The sequence below is a fragment of the Micromesistius poutassou genome (assembly GCF_964030765.1).
Source record: "Micromesistius poutassou genome assembly, chromosome: 20".
NCBI lineage: Eukaryota > Metazoa > Chordata > Actinopteri > Gadiformes > Gadidae > Micromesistius > Micromesistius poutassou.
The window spans coordinates 8494258-8513053 of NC_140290.1; the positions used below are offsets into that span (position 1 = coordinate 8494258).

Genomic DNA, 18796 nt, shown 5'->3' on the forward strand with positions numbered 1-18796 from the left:
TTTTTTTTTTTTTTTTACATACTCAGAACATATTGGGGATACAAAATCATTTTTTTTAGTAAAATGACTGGACTAATAGTAGCACACATATGAGCATAGGAATGTAATGTTGCTAGCATTTTTTTTATTTGTCACTTAGTTATTAATTATGTATATTAATCATGAGATGTTTTGTACAGACTGCCACCTCGTTTCTTATGCGAGACGTGGCAAAACCTATTTTCATCAGCCTAGTTTACAGTATATTTACGTTGATTTAGGATACAACTCTCTTCACAAAGAATTCTCAAAATGGTGGCGTATCGCCATCAAAAGATCATATGCATTCTGTACAAGCCCCAAAAAGCCCAGCGTAGTAGGTGTATGCAAAATAATACAATTCCAACTCAAGAAAGATTAAGGAAAAAAAGGAAAAAAAGATAATTGAACCAATGAAATTGTCATCTTTTTATTTTTCATCCACAATCAAAATACACATTTGTCCTATTTTAGATTTTAATATTCTTCTGTCCAAGGGTCGTAGTTGTTCAAGATTAACTCCTTAAACCCCCTTCCCCCATGAAAATGTCAATGTATTTTTATCTTGTTACTTTTGACAGTATAGGTAGGGGGGTCATAACAGGTGTACTGAGGTGCGATTCAAGGCAACAGCTTCTCAAAAGAATCCTTTACAGCCGCCATCTCCTGCAAGAGAAGAGAGAGAGAAGATATTTAGATTCATTGATCTATTGCTTTTAAGCTGGAGATACACTTGCATTTTTAACCATGCACATTGAATGTTAATGGAAGATTCCACTAGAGGGCTCTCCAGAGAAACTTTCGAATTTGCATGACTAGAGGAGGTTACTATGTGCTTACTGACCCCGTCACATACCATACTGCCATTACTGGTCATGTGCATATTGCATCTTGCACATAGGGCTAATTTTTGTGGACGTGCATAACCGACACCCCAAATGGACGCAGGATACGCGCTGGAGCCATCATGCCCCCACCCACCCACACACCCACACACACACAGACCTGTGGACAGGAGCTGTGGAGGAACCCTGGGTAGGTTCTGAAGGAGATCTGGTCGTGGTTCCCAATGCTCTCCAGCTTCTTGGACGTTCGTGCTCCAGACACCATCAGGTCCATCTCTTTGTGGAACTGCAGGATGGGCGTGTTCTTGTTGCCGCTGCTGCTCGCTGCCTGCAGGGTGGGGGTGGGGGTACATTAGTCTCAGGGGCCGGGGCCGGCCTGACACTAGGGGTGCCCTTCTTACTTAAGAGGGTTCTGGATGCAACATGGGACCTGGAAAAAGTGTCTGAATCCACTCTTGGTACAAGAGGACAGAGAAGAAGAAGATATACTATAGCCTGACATCCAAAGACAAAACGGCGGTGGTGTGTGGTACCTGTGGGAAGGTCTTTTGGAGTGGTAGCCTGTAGCTCAGTGACACAGCACCAGCCAACTGCTGCTGACAAGTCAGGGCAGTCTACACGGAGAGGGCTCCACCCTGAGAGAGACAGAAGGAGAGGGGGAGAGGGGGAGACGGAGAGAAAGGAGAAGGCAGCAGAGGAGGAGAATGAGAACGATGGAGGCCGAAACCAGGATCACATTCACCGTCTTGGGACTTCCTCACCTAAAATGAGAACAAAGACTGAAATAGATGAACAATGATGTCCTTACCTGAGAGAAGCCGCTCATAATACGATTACAGGAATACCGTTCTTGGTCTCATGATCGATGATGGCTTTTACTGGAAGATAAAAGACAAGTCGAGGTCATTCAGGAGAACAGTGCTGGAATTGGAGATGGAGGTTACATGGAACCCAAACGACAAACACAGCTGGTTATGGGTACAAAAGACAGGTCTATAAATATAATGGATAGATGTCTGAAGATGCCCAGATACTGCACGCTGAACGTGGGGCCATGGGTTTTCTGTGGGGCCATGAATATCTACTCTCCGAGTCACATCGAGTCACTGCTGGCTTGATGCAGGACATTTCGATTTCCGAATGAATGGCATAATTGTTTTGTTTTTTTGCATAATTGTTTTCTTTGATTGATTTACTGGCCTTTCATCGTTAAAGTATGGGCAATGTTTTATAAAAAAACATCCATCTTGTAATTAACTAGGTATGTGTGCCCTTGAAGAATAATGTATTTATAGGTATACTATAAAATATCATGCCTTTCCTCACTCAATATATATACTGCTGTATTGTGTCCTCTGGAAGCAAGGGATCAAGGGAATATGATCAACTTTGAGTGGAAACTCGTCCAAGGGAAGCATGTGCAGATTTAGTTCTGTCAAACCTGCCCTGCCAGTTTCATGCTGGCCGGGGACACTGATGGAGCAAGGCAGCCAATCGGCATCAGTACAAATGCAGCTGGCCATTGGCAAAGCAGATGCTGATTGTTTTCTAGTTTCTAGAACCGCCTTCGCATTCCCTTTAGAAACCTGTACCCCATGGGGCTGGTTTCTTAGGTGTCCTGCGATTACCCACTAATAAATGATTTCCCCTTTACACCTTCCACGCCTTTTGAATTTCAGTCCGTGTCTGTAACTTACCAGGTGAAATTAAACATTGCTGATCTCTATTGCTCACCAGGTCCTCCTTGGGAATTAGACGTCCTCCTACCGAACATCCCTGAAGAGGGCCCCCCGTTGGTACTTCTCGGTGATTTCAACATCCAGACAGAAGTTATCATCACAGTAGTTGTTCTCTTCTCTCTATCCCTCCCCCCACTCACAGAGCAGGCAAACTCGACCACAAGAAACTGCTCTGCCATCGACCTTTCTGTATTGCCTCTTTATATCACTTTCACTTTTCCTTCTCCAACTGTCAAAACCTCCCGCTTCTACATATTATTTCCCTATCCACAGCAACTTTCCCTCCTCTCTCGCTTCATATATCCCATCAGCTCTCCCCTCAACTGACTCCTTCTCACTCGTCTTTCACATCATCACATTATTCTCTCTTCTGTACTTACTTAATGGCAGGCCTGTGCAAACCACTCCATCTTTGTGGTTGTCTGACCCAGAGTGCTGACGGGGCCAAGCCACAGGTGCAAATCCAAGCCCCCTGACAACGTTTTTGCATTCTCTTCGCTCCGCTTTTTCTACCACCTTATCTGCAGCTAAAAGCTCTTTCTTACAATCAAAATTCGAACTACCTAATCCAACCCCTCCAAAAACGTTATGTCCATCTTATTTTCCCACCTTCACCCCCCCCGCTCCCCCATTTTACTCCTCCAGGGGAATTTTGTTAAACCATCTTAAAAAAGATAAGTTACTCATTTCACCCAACACCTGTCCTCTCCACCTCTTTATCACTAACTTTTTCTTTCTAGCACTCTCCCTATGAGCTCAACTCTTGGTCACTTCATACCAACTGCCTTCTCAACCCTATCCCTAAAACACCTCTAGTGATATGCTACCGGCCTCTTTTTTTTTACTAATCTCATCAATACCTCTGGTTGGTATCTGAAAAATCTTAATGTAGAGGGTGAACCCTCCTTAAAAATTAACCCACACCAAACCCATTTGATGTTAACTTGTTTCTCTCCTTCCATTGTTTCCCAAAACACTTGTGTGCCGTCTTTACCCAACTCTCTTTGTATCACCACAAAAACTCAACTATCACCAGCCTGGATTCAAGGCAGACCTCTCAATGGAGGCGGCCCTCCTTGCATTCAAATAAACAGATAAAACTCTCACATGAAATAATCTGAACCATGTAGTCTAACAACTGGGGTCCCTCAGGGTTCTGTTCTGGGTCCCATTCTCTTCTCTCTATATACCAAGTGACTAGGTTCTGTGATTCACTCATATGGCATTTCCTACCACCAGCTATGCAGATGACAGATGAAACCAGGTGGCAGTTTAAAATCGGAGTGTCTAGCAGACATCTCGTGGATTTTCTAAACACCACTTGATGCTCAATCTGAACGAGATGGATGCTCTTTGTTTCAGGGAAGGCATCTCCCATCAACGACTTCTCTCTATCCATATGCAGAACTCTGTGGTACAGAACTGTTGTGTGTGGTTCAAACTGAACCTGGGTGTGACACTGGATTACCAGATGTCCTTTGCTGCAACCATCGCTGCGACAATCTGCTCCAGCAGATTCATGCTCCACAACTTCAGGAGGATACGTCCTTTCCTCACCCAGAAGGCCACGCAGGTTTTGGTCCAGGCTAGCGTCATCTCGGGTCTGGACTACTGCAACTCCCTTCTGTCTGGTCTGCCATTCAACTTCTGCAGCTCATCCAGAATGCAGCAGCCCAGCTGGTCTTCCGCCTACCCGAGTTCTCCCACACTACACCGCACCCTTCCCTGGCAGCTCCTCGAATACAAAGTCACTGGTACTTACCAACCGTGCTGCGAAAGGCTCAGACCATATTACATCCAGAACATGGTCAAAGATAACACCCCGGCCTGTCCACTATGCAAAAGGCTTCCTTCTCCCTCACTACCAGGGTGCTAGATCTGCCACTCAATAAAATCGTTAAAATCTATTGGCCAATGAATTAATCCATTGAAAACAAAAAATATACATCTATATTTTGTTTCTAAAATGTAGTACTTGAAGCAGTTGGCTTATTTGATGTACTCGCATGATTCTTGTATCTTCATGGATGAATACAGTTATTCTAAATTGCTTTGGATTTAAGCTGAATAAATGTCATGTAATGAACATAGCGTCTTGGCTCTTTGGTATGTTTGGAACAAAAGACTAAAACTACACCTTGATTTTATTCTTACTCAAATTTGGCGAGCCAGACCTGTCAGCCAGATAACATGAGAGTTCCCGGACAGACATGGCATAGCAGGCAACAAGTTCCTAAATTCCTGACACCAGGACATTGTGGGACCAGCACTGAGAACTTCTATTGCTGAACTTTCTAGTGCGGAGATATAAATCTGAGGTGTGCAGTCTAAAACAGGTAACCTATTCATGTGAGCATCGCTTAAGCTAAATATTGTTGTTCAATAGGTGGTGTACATATGAGAGCATCTGATTGTATGCTAAAGCTAAGATTTTGTTCTTTTGGTAACAAATAGCCTCTAATAGTGAATCTCATGTGCCTGAGCAAGACACCTAACCCTTAATGCTCCAGACGAGCCAGCTGTTGCCTTGCACGGTGGACTCCGCCGTTAGTGTGTGTATGAACTGTTGTAATTTGCTTTGGATAAAAGCATCTGCTAAATGCCCTAAATGTAATGTAAATGTTAAGCTTGGATCCTTCGAGAAACCATGGACCCCAAATGGTGATGGAAGAGGAGCATCCAGGGCTATATCAAGAACTTGGCTACTAGGCTTGAAGAGACCTAAAATGCAAACAATATTACAACCATACCAAACAACTGACCCAACCACAACATAGCAGCGGACCAGATCCATTTCAGCAAGGGTTCACAGGCATGGAAGGATATCCCCCCAATTTCAACCACCACCCCAATGGAAAGAAGAAGTTCAAGCAGTCATACAAAGAAAACAGATAAAGCACTATAATATTTTCACATTATTTTTCAGCTCAAATTATCAAATTTTACGTCAAGCTGAGGTACAGAAAATGATTAGGGCCAAGTGATGTATCGGTCACTGATATTTGGGTTTGAGAATTTTTCGGTATTAGGAGAAAATCAACAGATAAAGGACAGATAGTCCCCTTAAATAGCACACGAGAAACACGGTAAATCGCAGGCTTATTACCAGTAAATGATCTGAAAACGTATCAGGGTTCTCCCCTTAGAATATAATAGTGGCGCTAGTACGCCATCATGCGGCTTTTACAGCACCACCATGTAACATTTCAAAATAGGGCTGTCACGTTTTCTATAAATGGGAAAATTAATTTAAACATTTTAATCAAGACTTGAAACAGCAAAACTACAATATCACAAACAAGTGCTGTGTGGAAAAAGTCAGCAGATCCGCTTTTGGTCCAAGTCAGATGTGTTGACAGCAGAGCTTCATTGTAAAGCTGGCCATGACCGACCCGACGCAATGCTGGGTTAAATTAAATTTTTTCTGGTTTCAAGCACTTCTATTGAAACCGTTGCATACTCCATCAGCCAACTAGACAGGGCAGGGGGGTGGCAGGTGAGCCCAATTGAGCGACATCGCGTCTGGTGTGGCAGGGACACACCAGACGACACATGGCAGTCAGCACGTACACATGGAGTCATAATCAGGTAACTAAACGTATAAGACCTCAACAGGACTTGTAAAATGCATGTTAACACCTTTCGGGTCTACTTCACACAAAAATCGGCACATGAACGGACAAGCTAAATCGGATAAGAACACCTAGATAAGTTGTTCCTAGTCTGGTCTCTACCTGCATCATTTCGGAGTTTGCGTTCTGCGCATGCTTGATATATTTTCCGGGGGCCGTGAGCCAGAAGTAGGAGACAGTAGTCGTGTTGTCGCCGTCGGAAAACAAGAAACGGTAATTTGTTTAAAAAGGTTGCGCAGAAGATCGAGGAAGCCGGTGTCGTGCCAATGTAGTTACCCCCTATAAGAAGCGTATCCCTGGCCGCGGGAGCGCGCATGGCATGCATTCAGTGCAGGTGGAAGCACACAGACACTACGCTTCAATTTCACCCAAGGCTGAATTAAAAGTACATGTTTTTCTAAATGTTGCTCATCAACGAGGTTGTAAAGTAGTAACTTCGGGTACATCTGTCAAAACAGGGTTTTTTCTTCCGATGTGTTTACGATCTTTATTCATTGCGTCCTGGCCGAACTGACAGGGATATTCTCTGATATTATGAATCTTAAAGACTCCAGTCCGGAGGAGTCCGCATACAACCGAGAGGTTGAAACAATGGAGCGTCGGAGAAATGACCCGGACCCGGAGTGAACTGACAGCTGTCTACTGAAAACATCTTTCTCGAATGACGCCCGAGTTTGTTGTTGATGGTGACGTAAAGAGTTCAGCCAGTGGCTCTACTACCACTAGGTTACAGCGCCACCTATCATACCGGGCATGACATGCTTCGGGCCAATGAATCGATTTTCTCACCGCCATGTATACTCGGACAATTGCATTTGTCCAATTGAGGAGCATAGTCGAACTATGGCTGTAATCGGATTAAACTGTGCATGTAAACGTACTGAGTGTTGCACGGTAGAAAAGAACGACATCAGTCGAAAGATACAATTTTAAGCTCTAGTTCTGGGTTTGGGCTGTGCAATGGGTAACAATTAGAGCCAGACCAATATATCTGTCTATATATTATAGACAGATATATTGATATACAGATATATACTGACAAATATATTATATTTGTCAATTTGATTGATGTAAATTGTGCTAAATAAAGGTTATCTAAAACGAAAATATATATGGGCCATATAAACTATCGGCAGATAACATTGTCCAACTTTTAAAAGGCAGGACTAAACTTAGCAATTAAAACTCCTTGTTTTGTTCACTTTCTTTTCATAGTCCAATCTTTAAAGATGATCAAACCTGTTAAAAGAAAGAATGAATAACACCAAAACAGACATAACATGGCATGTTATAACATGTTAAAATTCACAATTTATTTCCAATTTTCCGATCACAATTTTGGCTTAACCTCAATATTTGTGGTCCTCCATGGTTGGGTTAGGTTCTATTAAAAGGATTGATCTCCTCGATGAATAGGTTCTTCTGGGTGGCTATTTTATCGTAAGTGGAGAATGTCTTAATACGATACAATTATCCAGGAGAAAGTTTTGTAATATTTGATCTTGGAGATCAAATCTGAGGTTTCTCACACACACACACACACACACACAGGATTTAACTCAAGATCTTCAACTTCCAATCGTTTCAAATCCTGATTATAGCGCAGTTTAGTGCTAAATATATATTTTACTCTTGTATTGAAAGTGCCGTTCAAGTAACTTTTTAGGCAAATAGTTGATGCTTCAAGCAAAAGTTCAGCTCTAGCAAACTAGTACTTGCCAACATACCGTTCTTAAAATGGCACATTTATTAAAAATGCACTCCATTTTCTCATGAACTTATTTACAGACTAATCCATATGAGATAGATAAATGTACCATGCCCAGAATTAAGGGTTAGAGTATATGAAAAAAATATATAATTTAATATTTCCAATCGATATCTTAAGACTCCGTTTAAAACTATCCTTAGAACTCGTAAGATTTACGATTAGTCCAATGATACATAAGAAAATAAGCTTGTATTCAATGTAATTCATATATTTAATATCCAAACCTAATTGTATATTTTAATACTATGATCTCCATCATTTGACCTGAAGTGCTTATAATGTTACAATCAATTGATCAAGTATTTAAGAATTATCTTGTTTTTTTTTTAACAATTTATACAGAACAATTAATAAGAAAGTAAGACTAAGTAAACTAAGTAATTACTTAGTTTATTGGGCATGTTCACAATGCTCCAATATTGGTAAGGCACAAACCTGAGAGATCCTGTTAACCGGATCAATCTCAAGACTTGAGTTCAATTCACATACCTAAAGAAAGCATAAGCTTAAGAGAATAAGCACAACAACAAAAAATATTCAAGTAAGATTGAAGTGGCAAACCAAAGCTGTCCAACACAGGCTGTTACTTTCAATAATTTATTTGCGATGTTTCAGTGCTTAACTATAAGGTAAAATTTTGCCTGATGGACAGTAGATATTTCACCAAAGTCAAAGCAGGCAGCCAGTTAGAAAGCAGTTCCAACTGGTTTTCTGAAATACTTTTGCTTATCATTTGTCAGGTTCCCATCAGAAATGCTGGTATTATCCAAACCAGTTGCCTTAAAAGTGCAGTGGGTAGCATTTAGTGATATCAAACGGAAGGTACTTGGGAGAAATTTAATGTTTTAATAATTAATGTATTATGCCAAGAAAATAACCCATTCTGTTGAAGTAACCTTTGAATGAGCCCTTTATATCTACATACATCAGCTCTATAGTAGATGCGTTATCAATTCAAAAAACGCTTCCACAATGCTGAGCAAATAACAATCACAATAGCTACTTGTACGCTATGACCTAAGATTTTCCAAGAACTTAACTTAAAACTTGTCTGCTGATGGAGAAGACATCATTTTGGAAACAAGCATTCAAGGCTCAATGATGAAATTCTATTTTTTTAGATAAGGGCGTAACTGTTGGCATACCTTGTTTGTTTGAGAGTCAAATGTAACACCATCTTGTCTTAGGTAAAGTAAAAGCATATTACATAAGCACCTGTGGTGCTTACTCCTGGAGCTGAATACTAAATGGATCATATTGGGAAGCTTGCCTTCTCAGAGTGGAAACGATAAATTCAGTAACAGACCTAACAAATATTGGATTGCCAAAGGAAATGCCACAGCTTGCGGTGTATTCCAGTCTTATGAATCAAGGTAAGCTAATGACATTTGTTTCTAAAATATATAAAGCAGTTGCCAACTGAAAAATTAGAGTATCAAAAGAAACTTGAAATTTGATTAGAGCAACAATTTTCAGTGAGAATAATCAGAATAATCAGCACATTGGGCTGCCATAATAGTTTCTTCCTAGAGACACGTGTTCCTTAACAGATAGTTTATTCTTTGAATACATGTTCAATGCAATATTGGCCCAAAACAATCTAAAAAAATTTTGGGGTATTTTTTGGGACATGCAAAAGTTATGCAAAAGTTATTTTGAAAGGGGATACACCCCAAATATATTAGCAAAAAACATAAAATCTTGTGAAACAGGTTGGTCTTGTATCGACAGGCCCTTATAATAGAAGATGAAAAAAAATTACAAAATACATTACATATCGACTAGCTGCATTGATCTTACGAGACTTCTGCTAGCCAACAGTAATGGAAGTATTTTCCTTAAGTTAAGATCACGAAGTACAGCTGCTTGAACCTGTAACTGACTGTCAATAAAGCCTGTTCTTTGTTATCCAACAAGAAACAGACATTGGATTTTTCAATGCCTGGTCGGAATTCTTTGATAATTGAAATAAATGTAAGCTATCCTCTCCTTAAGACTTGTTACCAATCTGGCATTTTTTGCATTTGAAACTATTGGAAACTGATGCTTATGGTGTAGACATTTCATCTTGTTTTAAGAAAACAATTTTAAAGACTTTTTTTCCTGTGATGGAACCAATATTTGTCTTTATTGTAATACATGCTTTTACTTCAAATGGTTGGCACAAAAACACAGCCATAGATAGAAAGTTGAGAAAATTACAATTGTTACATAACGACCACTAAAAGAATATGAGACAACTGTATAAGGAAATAAATGATAAATGGGTCAAATTAGGTACCCATTAGTGGACCACGGTTACATGGTCCCTACTGGTCTACTCCAAGTACAAAAATAAAATAAAAGGAAAAAATATCATTAGGTGCCATAAAATGACTTGAGTCTCAGGGGCTAAAAATACACAAACACTTGGAAACTTGAATACAACATTTATGACTCAACCAGGTTTGCCCTAAGAAGAACTACACAAAGAGTGCGGCCGCTGCTGGCAAAATGGCTGCCAGGGCCAGCGTTTAAAAGCGTGGCTTCTTGGCAGGTCCGTCAAACTCTTCGCGGCCCCTGCCAAACCCAGGGTTACCAGGACCCATCCCCCTGGGACCTCCCTGGGGGAAGCGCTCATTGCGCTGTTGGGGGAATCAGTTTGGTATTCAGGCAACGAGGGGAAGGGGGTAAATTGTGATGTTCAGTGTGAGAGCACACAGTTCATGTCCACGGGGGCAGGAGTGTAGCAGCATTAAGAGTGAGTGTGTGTTTGTGTGTGAGTGTGCGTTTGAGTGAGTGTGTGTGAGAGTGTTATGTTATGTTATGTTATATGCGTGTGAGTATGTGTCGAGATGTAGAGATTTTTTTTTTGGGCCGATTTATGAGCAAAAGCAGATTTGCAACACAACCAGCAGATGACACATCCGAAGGTACCGTTCGTTCCAATATGGAGATCCACAGGTGCCACAGGTTACATACGGAGAAGGAAGAAAGGGTAATGCTTTCGTTAGTCAATGCCTACCTAGCGTGGGACTCCAGTGCATGCCAGATGGATCTACCGCTCACTGCTGGCATCTCCAAAAAATAAAATAAAAGACGGAACTACCCAATTAAAAAAAAAAAACGACTTGGATGGATACTTCCTTTCCACCCCCCCCCCCCCCCCCCCCCCAATATGTGTACATAAAATTCAATTATATAGCTTAATTTGCAATACTTTTCTTCCCCACAAGAGGGTTGCAAATTTTGAGTCCAGATGTTGCATCTGAATGGACTAGATCCAGAGATTAATCAATATGGAAGTACTCTATCAGTGCTAGAAGTCAACCAATTGATAATTAGCAGTAACTGAGCCCAGAGATGATGGAACACGCAAGTATGTCAGCAACAACACAAATGGACATTGAGGCCAAACCTTTTTTTTTTGAAGACATGATGGTTATTTGTTTGGGCATAATTTGCAAACCATCCAGACTAGTCGTTAAAAAGGAGAGGTCAACTAAAACGGTTTAAATGGATCCAGATTTAGTCTCACCTGCTTTGTTGTAAAAATAAAGTATATAAAAGAGGTCTAACTAGAATTAACGGGTCAGACAAGGCTTTTACTACGCTCGAAAGCTACAGACAGCCTAATATGCAAAGAGCATTTGGTGGGGAACTGTGGTCTGAGAACCCATTTAAGACTGCCACGTCCCGAAGCAAGACCTTAAAAGGGCCCCTATTTTACCATCAGTTGTAAGAGTTAAAAGCCATTTCTAAATCTGCCCTGCCGTGACATAATAGGGAGAGACATTTGTCCATCAGGATTATCAATGGAAAAACACCCCATTTGATAACTTCAAGCATGTTTTATAGCAAAGCATTCAAAAAATGGTTTGTAGTAGTGGTGGTGGTGGGGGGGGCAATTGTGGGCCTATATGTAAATGAAGTGCATAGACAAACATTTATTATATGCAAGAAAAATGGCATAATACTTAAAGGCTGAAGCACACAAAATTCCAAGCGTAGAGTGCAACAGCTTTCAATCCACTCCCATGTTAATCAATGAGCACTTCCATAGCCCTGTTGTTTTAAGTGGCAGTTCCAAGAGGGATTCGATATATACCCCCAGGGTGTGAAGACAAGGACAGGGAAGTTCAGCTTCCTTTGTGCTCTACACTTGAGATTTGGTGCGTTTCGGACTAAAGACACCATTATGAACTAGCTGAATAGATAGAAAACAATGCAGGGATCAGAATGTGTGGGAATGTTCAAGAATATAACTGTGCTAAGGTTGCTTTTTTAGAGGGAATCTGGGCTTTTGCTGTAGGAAAAGAAATTGAAAACCATTAGCCCAACTTCTACCAAAGACCTGTTGGAAGGTCTTCAGGATTGCAACTTAAATCTTAAATATACAATATTGACTGAGATAACAGCTTAACCCAATGTGCCTATACCATGGCTAAGCTGTGAAGCATGCAAGTGAAAATATAAATGGTGAAGTCAAATGTGCAGGAATGGTCTTATTTGGAATATTGTATGAATAATGCAGTCAATGTAAATGAGTTTCCAACACCGAAATCACTGAAAGAAACGTTTTGCTTAATCCTTGTTGTATCCAAGGTTAATTGTAGACCATCAATGTAGCCTTCCATTATGTAAAGCAGTACAGTCTTGAGCCTCAATATGATCTCCAGCGATAACCTTAGGTCCAGTATATATTATTACAGGCAAGTGAACATGAAAATAAAAAGGATGACCATGGCTCAGCTTTCCTCCCCCATCAGTTAAATAACACCAGCACTCCAGCAACGCAGTTTCATACATTAAAACACCAGCACACAGTCAACCTGAACTAAAACCTTGATTGCTCTCTCCCAAAGCTCCTTTAACGTACACAAAGACGTTACCTCTCCAGAACGTGAACTACATACCAGCAATGTTTCACAAATTGCAGTTTTGCATAGAGATTCAAAAGTTCCAGCACTAAACTTGTCATACACACTGTGGTGTGAAGGGGTGTAGCTTGGCATTGGCTGTCAAGTGGGCGGGACACCAAGGGGACATACGCAGCTGTGAGTTGTAAGCCTAGTGAATGAAGGACCATATGTATTATATTATACAGGCTTAGATCTACACAAACCTGCGTGTACCATCCAGGTTTCAAGCAACATAGGGGCTTATTGACTTTATTAGGAATCTTAATAAAAGTTCACACAGACACAACGAGTACCCCTGCCATGCTCATCTGGTGAACATTTTTGGCAGTTTGGTCAGCTCCTCAAAACCTCCAAAATAAAGCACCATTATTTTCTCTTGTCACATAAAGTGCCTGTCGCGCACCGTGAAGACAGGACTTGCAATAGCGGCCTACCACACAGACACCAGGGTCTTACGAGAGCTGTTCTTCAGACTGTATCAGAGCACCCTGATGAGAAAGGTCCCTGAAATTATGAGTTTTAGTGCAGGTTGACTGTTGGTTGACTGGGCGGTAAAGAAGTAAGCTCTCACATGAGAGCAACTGAGGGGGGTTTGGCTGGCCATTGAAACAGGCAAAAAAGGTCAGGGCGACATGAAGCATGTCTGCAACACAGCTGGGAGCGAGCTCCCCCGGAACCGTCGGCAGATCCACCACAGGATGTAAAACCTATAGATGGCAGGCCCCTGGCCTCGCTTGCCTTCCAAAGTTAATTAAACAACAACAACAACTTCCGCCAACATCTTGTCCCAGCAGGGGGAAACAGAGCCAGAGGTGCTAGTGGTAACTACAGATGTTCCCAGGAGTGGGATACCTTACCATTTCGTTGGGCATCATGCCTCCAGGAGAGGGTCCTCCCATCCCACCCTGCTGTCCCTCAAAGCCAAGTCCACCCATGGGGAACTTCTGGTTTGGAGAGCCAAAAGGCATGTCTAACAAGGACAACATGACTACATGTCACACATTTGGAAAAACAGATTTGAGTGGGAAAACATTGAAGGCAGTTTTTTTTTTTTTTTACTGTTTTTCACTCTACAGCCTAATAAGCTTAATAAACAGCAGGGAATAAAGCTTCTACATAAACTTCAACATGGAATATATCAACCCTTTGACTCGGAAAAGTTAATCTCACTCAGAAGTTGGCGCATGTGAAAATGATCAGTAATTACTCACCAGCCAGGCCCATGGCTCCACCTTGATTCATTCTCATATCACGATCCCTCTACAAGAATAAAACATAAAAAAAGTAAGTAAAACATACTTTTTACAAAAAGTCCATTAGTCAAATACATAATCTGATCTCAAAGTTCAAACCAAAATCCCATGTTTTAGGGTTCGGTATTGGACTCACATTTTCCATGAAGTTGCCCATGCCCCTGTACTTCTCCTCACGCTGGCGCCTCATCTGCTCCTCCACCTCCCTCTTATGGATCATCTCCTCCTCTCGCCGACGACGTTCTTCCTCCTGCCTGCTCAGAGAAACCACATCAATAAGACCTTGAGGATGACTAGACAGGCAGCATGGGACTCCCACAGTGAGCTTAAAGGGGTAGTTCAGGATTTCCAAGTGAGCCAGTGCGTTGTTTATCATTGGAGACTGTTTAACACTTTTCATTCAGTCCTTCTAGTTGCAGAAATCGCTAGTGCTAGGCTAGCACAAGTCGAGGGGAACTGCTAGCATGCCAATAAATAATAAACAGTTTTACCCACTCCAAAGTACACGCAATGCAAACCAATTATAATGCCCGACTATCGATGTAAATGTCTGTGTTGATAGAATAATATTAGATATAAAACTATCCTTATATCGCAATGATCACATTACATTTTGGGGGACTACTTTCTCAGCAGTGACCGAATTTCACTTTGCTCCAGTGTAGCAACCAATTCACTACAGCAGAAGGTAAACAGAGAAGCGCACTCCAGGTAATATCAGTCCACCGCTGCCATAGCTTGCTTCCAACTACAGGGATTATAAACTAAGTAAGTTTATTTCTAACACTATTCTATCAACACAGACATTTACATCGATAGTCTGGCATTAAAATTGGTTTGGTTTGCTCGGGAGTGGGTAAAATTGTTTTTATTGGCAGGCTAGCAGTTCCCCTCAACTTGCGCTAGCCTAGCACCAGCGATTTCTGCAACTAGAAGGACTGAATTAAAAGTGTTGAAAACAGTCTCCAATGATAAATAACACACTTGGAAATGAGACCTGATGTCCAAAATCCTGAACTACCCCTTTAACGTTACCGCCGTTCTATCAATGGTTGAGACATTTAGCATTCCATTATTACAAATGGGAACTATGTGGAACCATGACTGGAATAATATTGGAATGAAACACAATAACCAAGAATGTAGTATACAGAATCTGTAAAAAATCTTTTGCGTACTGTCCTAACTGAAGCTCAAAGCCGATACCAAAATGAAAAGCACATCATGCCCACCTGATCTGCATCTCCTTCCTCTTGAGCATCTCCTGGCTGTGCATCTCCTCCATGCGCCGCAGCTCCTCCTGTCTCCTCAGCAGGTCTGAAGACACAAGAACCACTCAATGAACACCATGCAGCTGTGTGAAAGTGAAATCCCCTTCTGGACGCACAATGATGAATTGGACATTTTTCTGAATTTTTCTGAATTTTCTGTACTATCATTGTTACACAATTGGGTCAACACTGACCTTGGCGGAGGAGGGTGGCCTGGTGCTCATGGAAGGCATCATCCATCTCACTCTCCAGCTTCTCGCGGGCCTCGCGCATGTTCACCTCCACCTGCTTCCTCTGCTGCTTCTCCATCTCATCAAGGGACTTCCAGCGCTTGGAGTACTCAAACTCAAAGGTACCCGGCCGGGCAAAGCGGGGTGGCTCCTCTCGCTCCCTGCGGACAAATTGCGTGGTAAAAGATTAGACTTTTCCTGGATTTCCTTTCCGATACATCTCATTTACACCTTAAGGTAGGACAGCTGGGAAGGCTCAAAGACCTTACCACTGCCTACACTAGGTTGAGTTTGGCACCAGATGTCCCCAAGGAGGGGAACTTGACAAATCTGCAAGCTCATGTCTTATTTACTCTGGCACACTTGTCTGGCCTAGGGACGGGCGCTACATCTGTGTCATAGTCAACACCAATCCTACAATCCCTTACTTTTGGTATCTGGGGTTCTTCTGGGCCAGCTTCTCTGGGAGGCCATCTTCATCATCATACTGCTCCAGGGGCTCGACAACCACTGGCCGCGGCGAACTGTGCGATCGAAAGACAGCATTAATACTTAGAAAATGGGGTGGGACAAACGAGAACCAATCTAAATACACATTCTAATGTGTGGCCACCAATATCCATACACAAAGGTCAAAAACGTACCTAGTGAGCAGGAAAACTCCTTCGTTGCAGCGGTCAAGGGCCTTGCGAGCAGCATGCTTGGAGGCAAACTCGACGAGGCCCTTGCAAGTGGAATTACCACGGTCGCCAACAATGACCACCGCCCTCTCTACCATCCCAAACTGTGAGAAGGCCTCTTCCAGGAGCTCATTGGAAACGAAGGGTGAAAGGTTTTTGATTGAGAGGGCCGCAGAGTGTGTAGCGAATCGAACACGCAGTGGCCTGCCTTTCATGGGCGTGTCATCCAGTTCGGCTTTAGCAATCTCTGCCAGCGCTCTCGACTCCTACAATTGACACCAGAATGAGATGATTAGGATTCGACCCTGCACAATATACATTTAGCACCATTGTTCAAAAAACTGAATATAAGTGAACATAATATAAGTGTCCTTACCAATCGAATGAATCCGAAGCCTTTGTTCTTATTGATAAAGACTTCGCTGGGCTCTCCATACTTTGCAAACAGTTTCTTGAACTCCTCGTCACTGATATCGTTGGGCAGGTTACCAATAAACAGACGGCATCGCTGGGTGTAGGTCTTCTCACCGGGTTTGAGAAGCAACGAAAAAGTTGCTTTGAGTTCCTGTAGAATGATTTAAAATGGAAGTCAACGTTAATTTACGAAAATTGAGAAAATTGAGTTTCCATAACCCATGGCCACTCAGCTTAGGATAGGACAGAATGTTCACATATATTGTTAAATGATACACAAGAATATTAAAAAATATATAACTGGTGGTTCTTATCTTCATTTCCACAATCAAAAGAGACTTCAAAACTAGAGCCCGACCGATATATTGGTTGGCAGATCATATTCTATCTATATTTACTCCCCAATAATCAGAATCAGACTCCAAAATCCAGTAGCTCCAGTAGACTCCAGTGGCTTAACTCTCACTTAACTTTGGTCACTAAGTATGTTAAAGATATGAAAAGGGACAGACAGAAGTAGTCTCAATAAACATTACATTGTTGAGAGTATCTTTGGGGTCATTTGTCTTTAGTCACAAGATATGCCACCATGTGGCGTTGTTGGGCATCTACACTCCCCAACCAGGATACCATGAGAAATATAGAGAGAATAAAGGTCGATCTATATTTGAATAACGGATATCTGTTATCTTTTACTTCCCAATATCGGTATCGGCCGCTAAAATCCAGTATTGGTAGGGCTAAAGTTAAGTTCTTTGTTTGGACATATGAGAGAACACAGCATTGTCACTCTGGTAGTGAGAATGCACAACGGACCGATGAAAGCCTAGAGACATACGTTTGTGAGGAACGCATCATACATAAGCAACCCACACACGAATAAGTAAGCGTAGAAGAGCCATATCAGAGGAAAGCATTATTTATAGTATATAGTTCATGTTTCATAGAATAAAATCACCACGTACCGTAGGACCTTCTGCCCCCCCCTCTGGCCTGTAGGCCTGCTGCTGGGGCCTTGGTTTGTTCATCTGTGGAGACTGCTTGTGGCCTTGGTGGCCCATCTGCCTCTGCTGCTGGCCGTTTACATTGGTCATCTGCTGTTTCTGGTGCTGTTGGTTCATGTTTCTATTGTTCTGGTTCATATTTCGGTTCCCCTGGTTGCCCTGGTTCTGTGGAGGCGATGAGAAATTCGGTTTCGGTGGAGGCGATGAAAAATTCGGTTTTGGTGGCGGCGATGCAAGATTCTGTTTTGGGGGAGGCGATGCCAGATTCGGTTTTGGGGGAGGCGATGCCAGATTCGGTTTTGGGGGAGGCGATGCTAGATTCTGTTTTGGTAGAGGCGATGAGAGGTTCGGTTTCGGTGGAGTCGATGTAATTGTGGGGTTCGGAGTAGGCGTCGTGATTTTCGGTTGGGCCACGGGGGTAGTTGGGTTTTTCTGTTGCTGCTCCTTTAGCTGTTGTTCTTTCTGCTGCTGCTCCTTCTGCTGCTGTATCGGGCCTTTCATTGTCAGAGCAGGGCCTGGTGACGGAGGAAGGATCGCCGGTGTGGATTGAGGCGTCTGCGGCTTCGGTGGTCCCTGGTTACCGTTCGGCGGCTTGTTGAGATTGTTTCCCATGTGTCCGCCTCGGTTCTGGTTCTGGTTCCCGAAAGGGTGATTCCTGAAATGTGGGTTCCCCATCAGTCCGCCTCGCATCGGACCACCGGGGCCGCCACCCCTGCGTGGCTGAAAATTGTTCATTCCACCGCCGTTATTCCTGTTAAATCTATCCCGAGACATTGTCGATGTCTAGACGATCAAACGGTTAAAATTAAAACGCAAAATACAAAGAAGAACGTATGGGCAGTCGACGCTCTTTCTCTTCGGACCTAGATACGTAGGTGGACTGCTCGCACAAAATGGCGCAGCTCAACGAAGGACGGGACTTGCCTTCGGGACCAGACAGAAGGATCCGCCTCGCGTCTTCCCAGTGGTCGGCGGCGGAGAAGGGGCGTGGATTCGGAGCTTTGAATGAGGCCGATCCTCTTTCTAGTCCGTTTTATT

At 42.5% G+C, this 18796-nt stretch overlaps 1 protein-coding gene across 2 annotated transcripts; it reads right to left on the reverse strand.

Moving 5' to 3' along the window:
• Nucleotides 1–434: 434 nt before the first annotated feature.
• On the reverse strand, nt 435–18640 carry LOC311365494 (paraspeckle component 1-like). 2 transcript variants are annotated; one of them, XM_084485044.1, is made up of 13 exons: nt 17720–18640; nt 16717–16905; nt 16305–16606; nt 16089–16184; nt 15625–15821; nt 15392–15476; nt 14296–14413; nt 14118–14166; nt 13764–13876; nt 1672–1741; nt 1397–1498; nt 1024–1191; nt 435–684 (listed from the first exon to the last, which is right to left on the reverse strand). In XM_084485044.1, the coding sequence occupies exons 1-10, from the start codon at nt 18530–18532 to the stop codon at nt 1739–1741; spliced, it is 1965 nt and encodes a 654-aa protein (XP_084341170.1). In that variant the 5' UTR covers nt 18533–18640; the 3' UTR covers nt 435–684; nt 1024–1191; nt 1397–1498; nt 1672–1738. The 2 variants fall into 2 exon arrangements, with proteins under 2 accessions (XP_084341170.1, XP_084341169.1); XM_084485043.1 differs by having other exon boundaries at nt 1672–10629.
• Nucleotides 18641–18796: the final 156 nt, after the last annotated feature.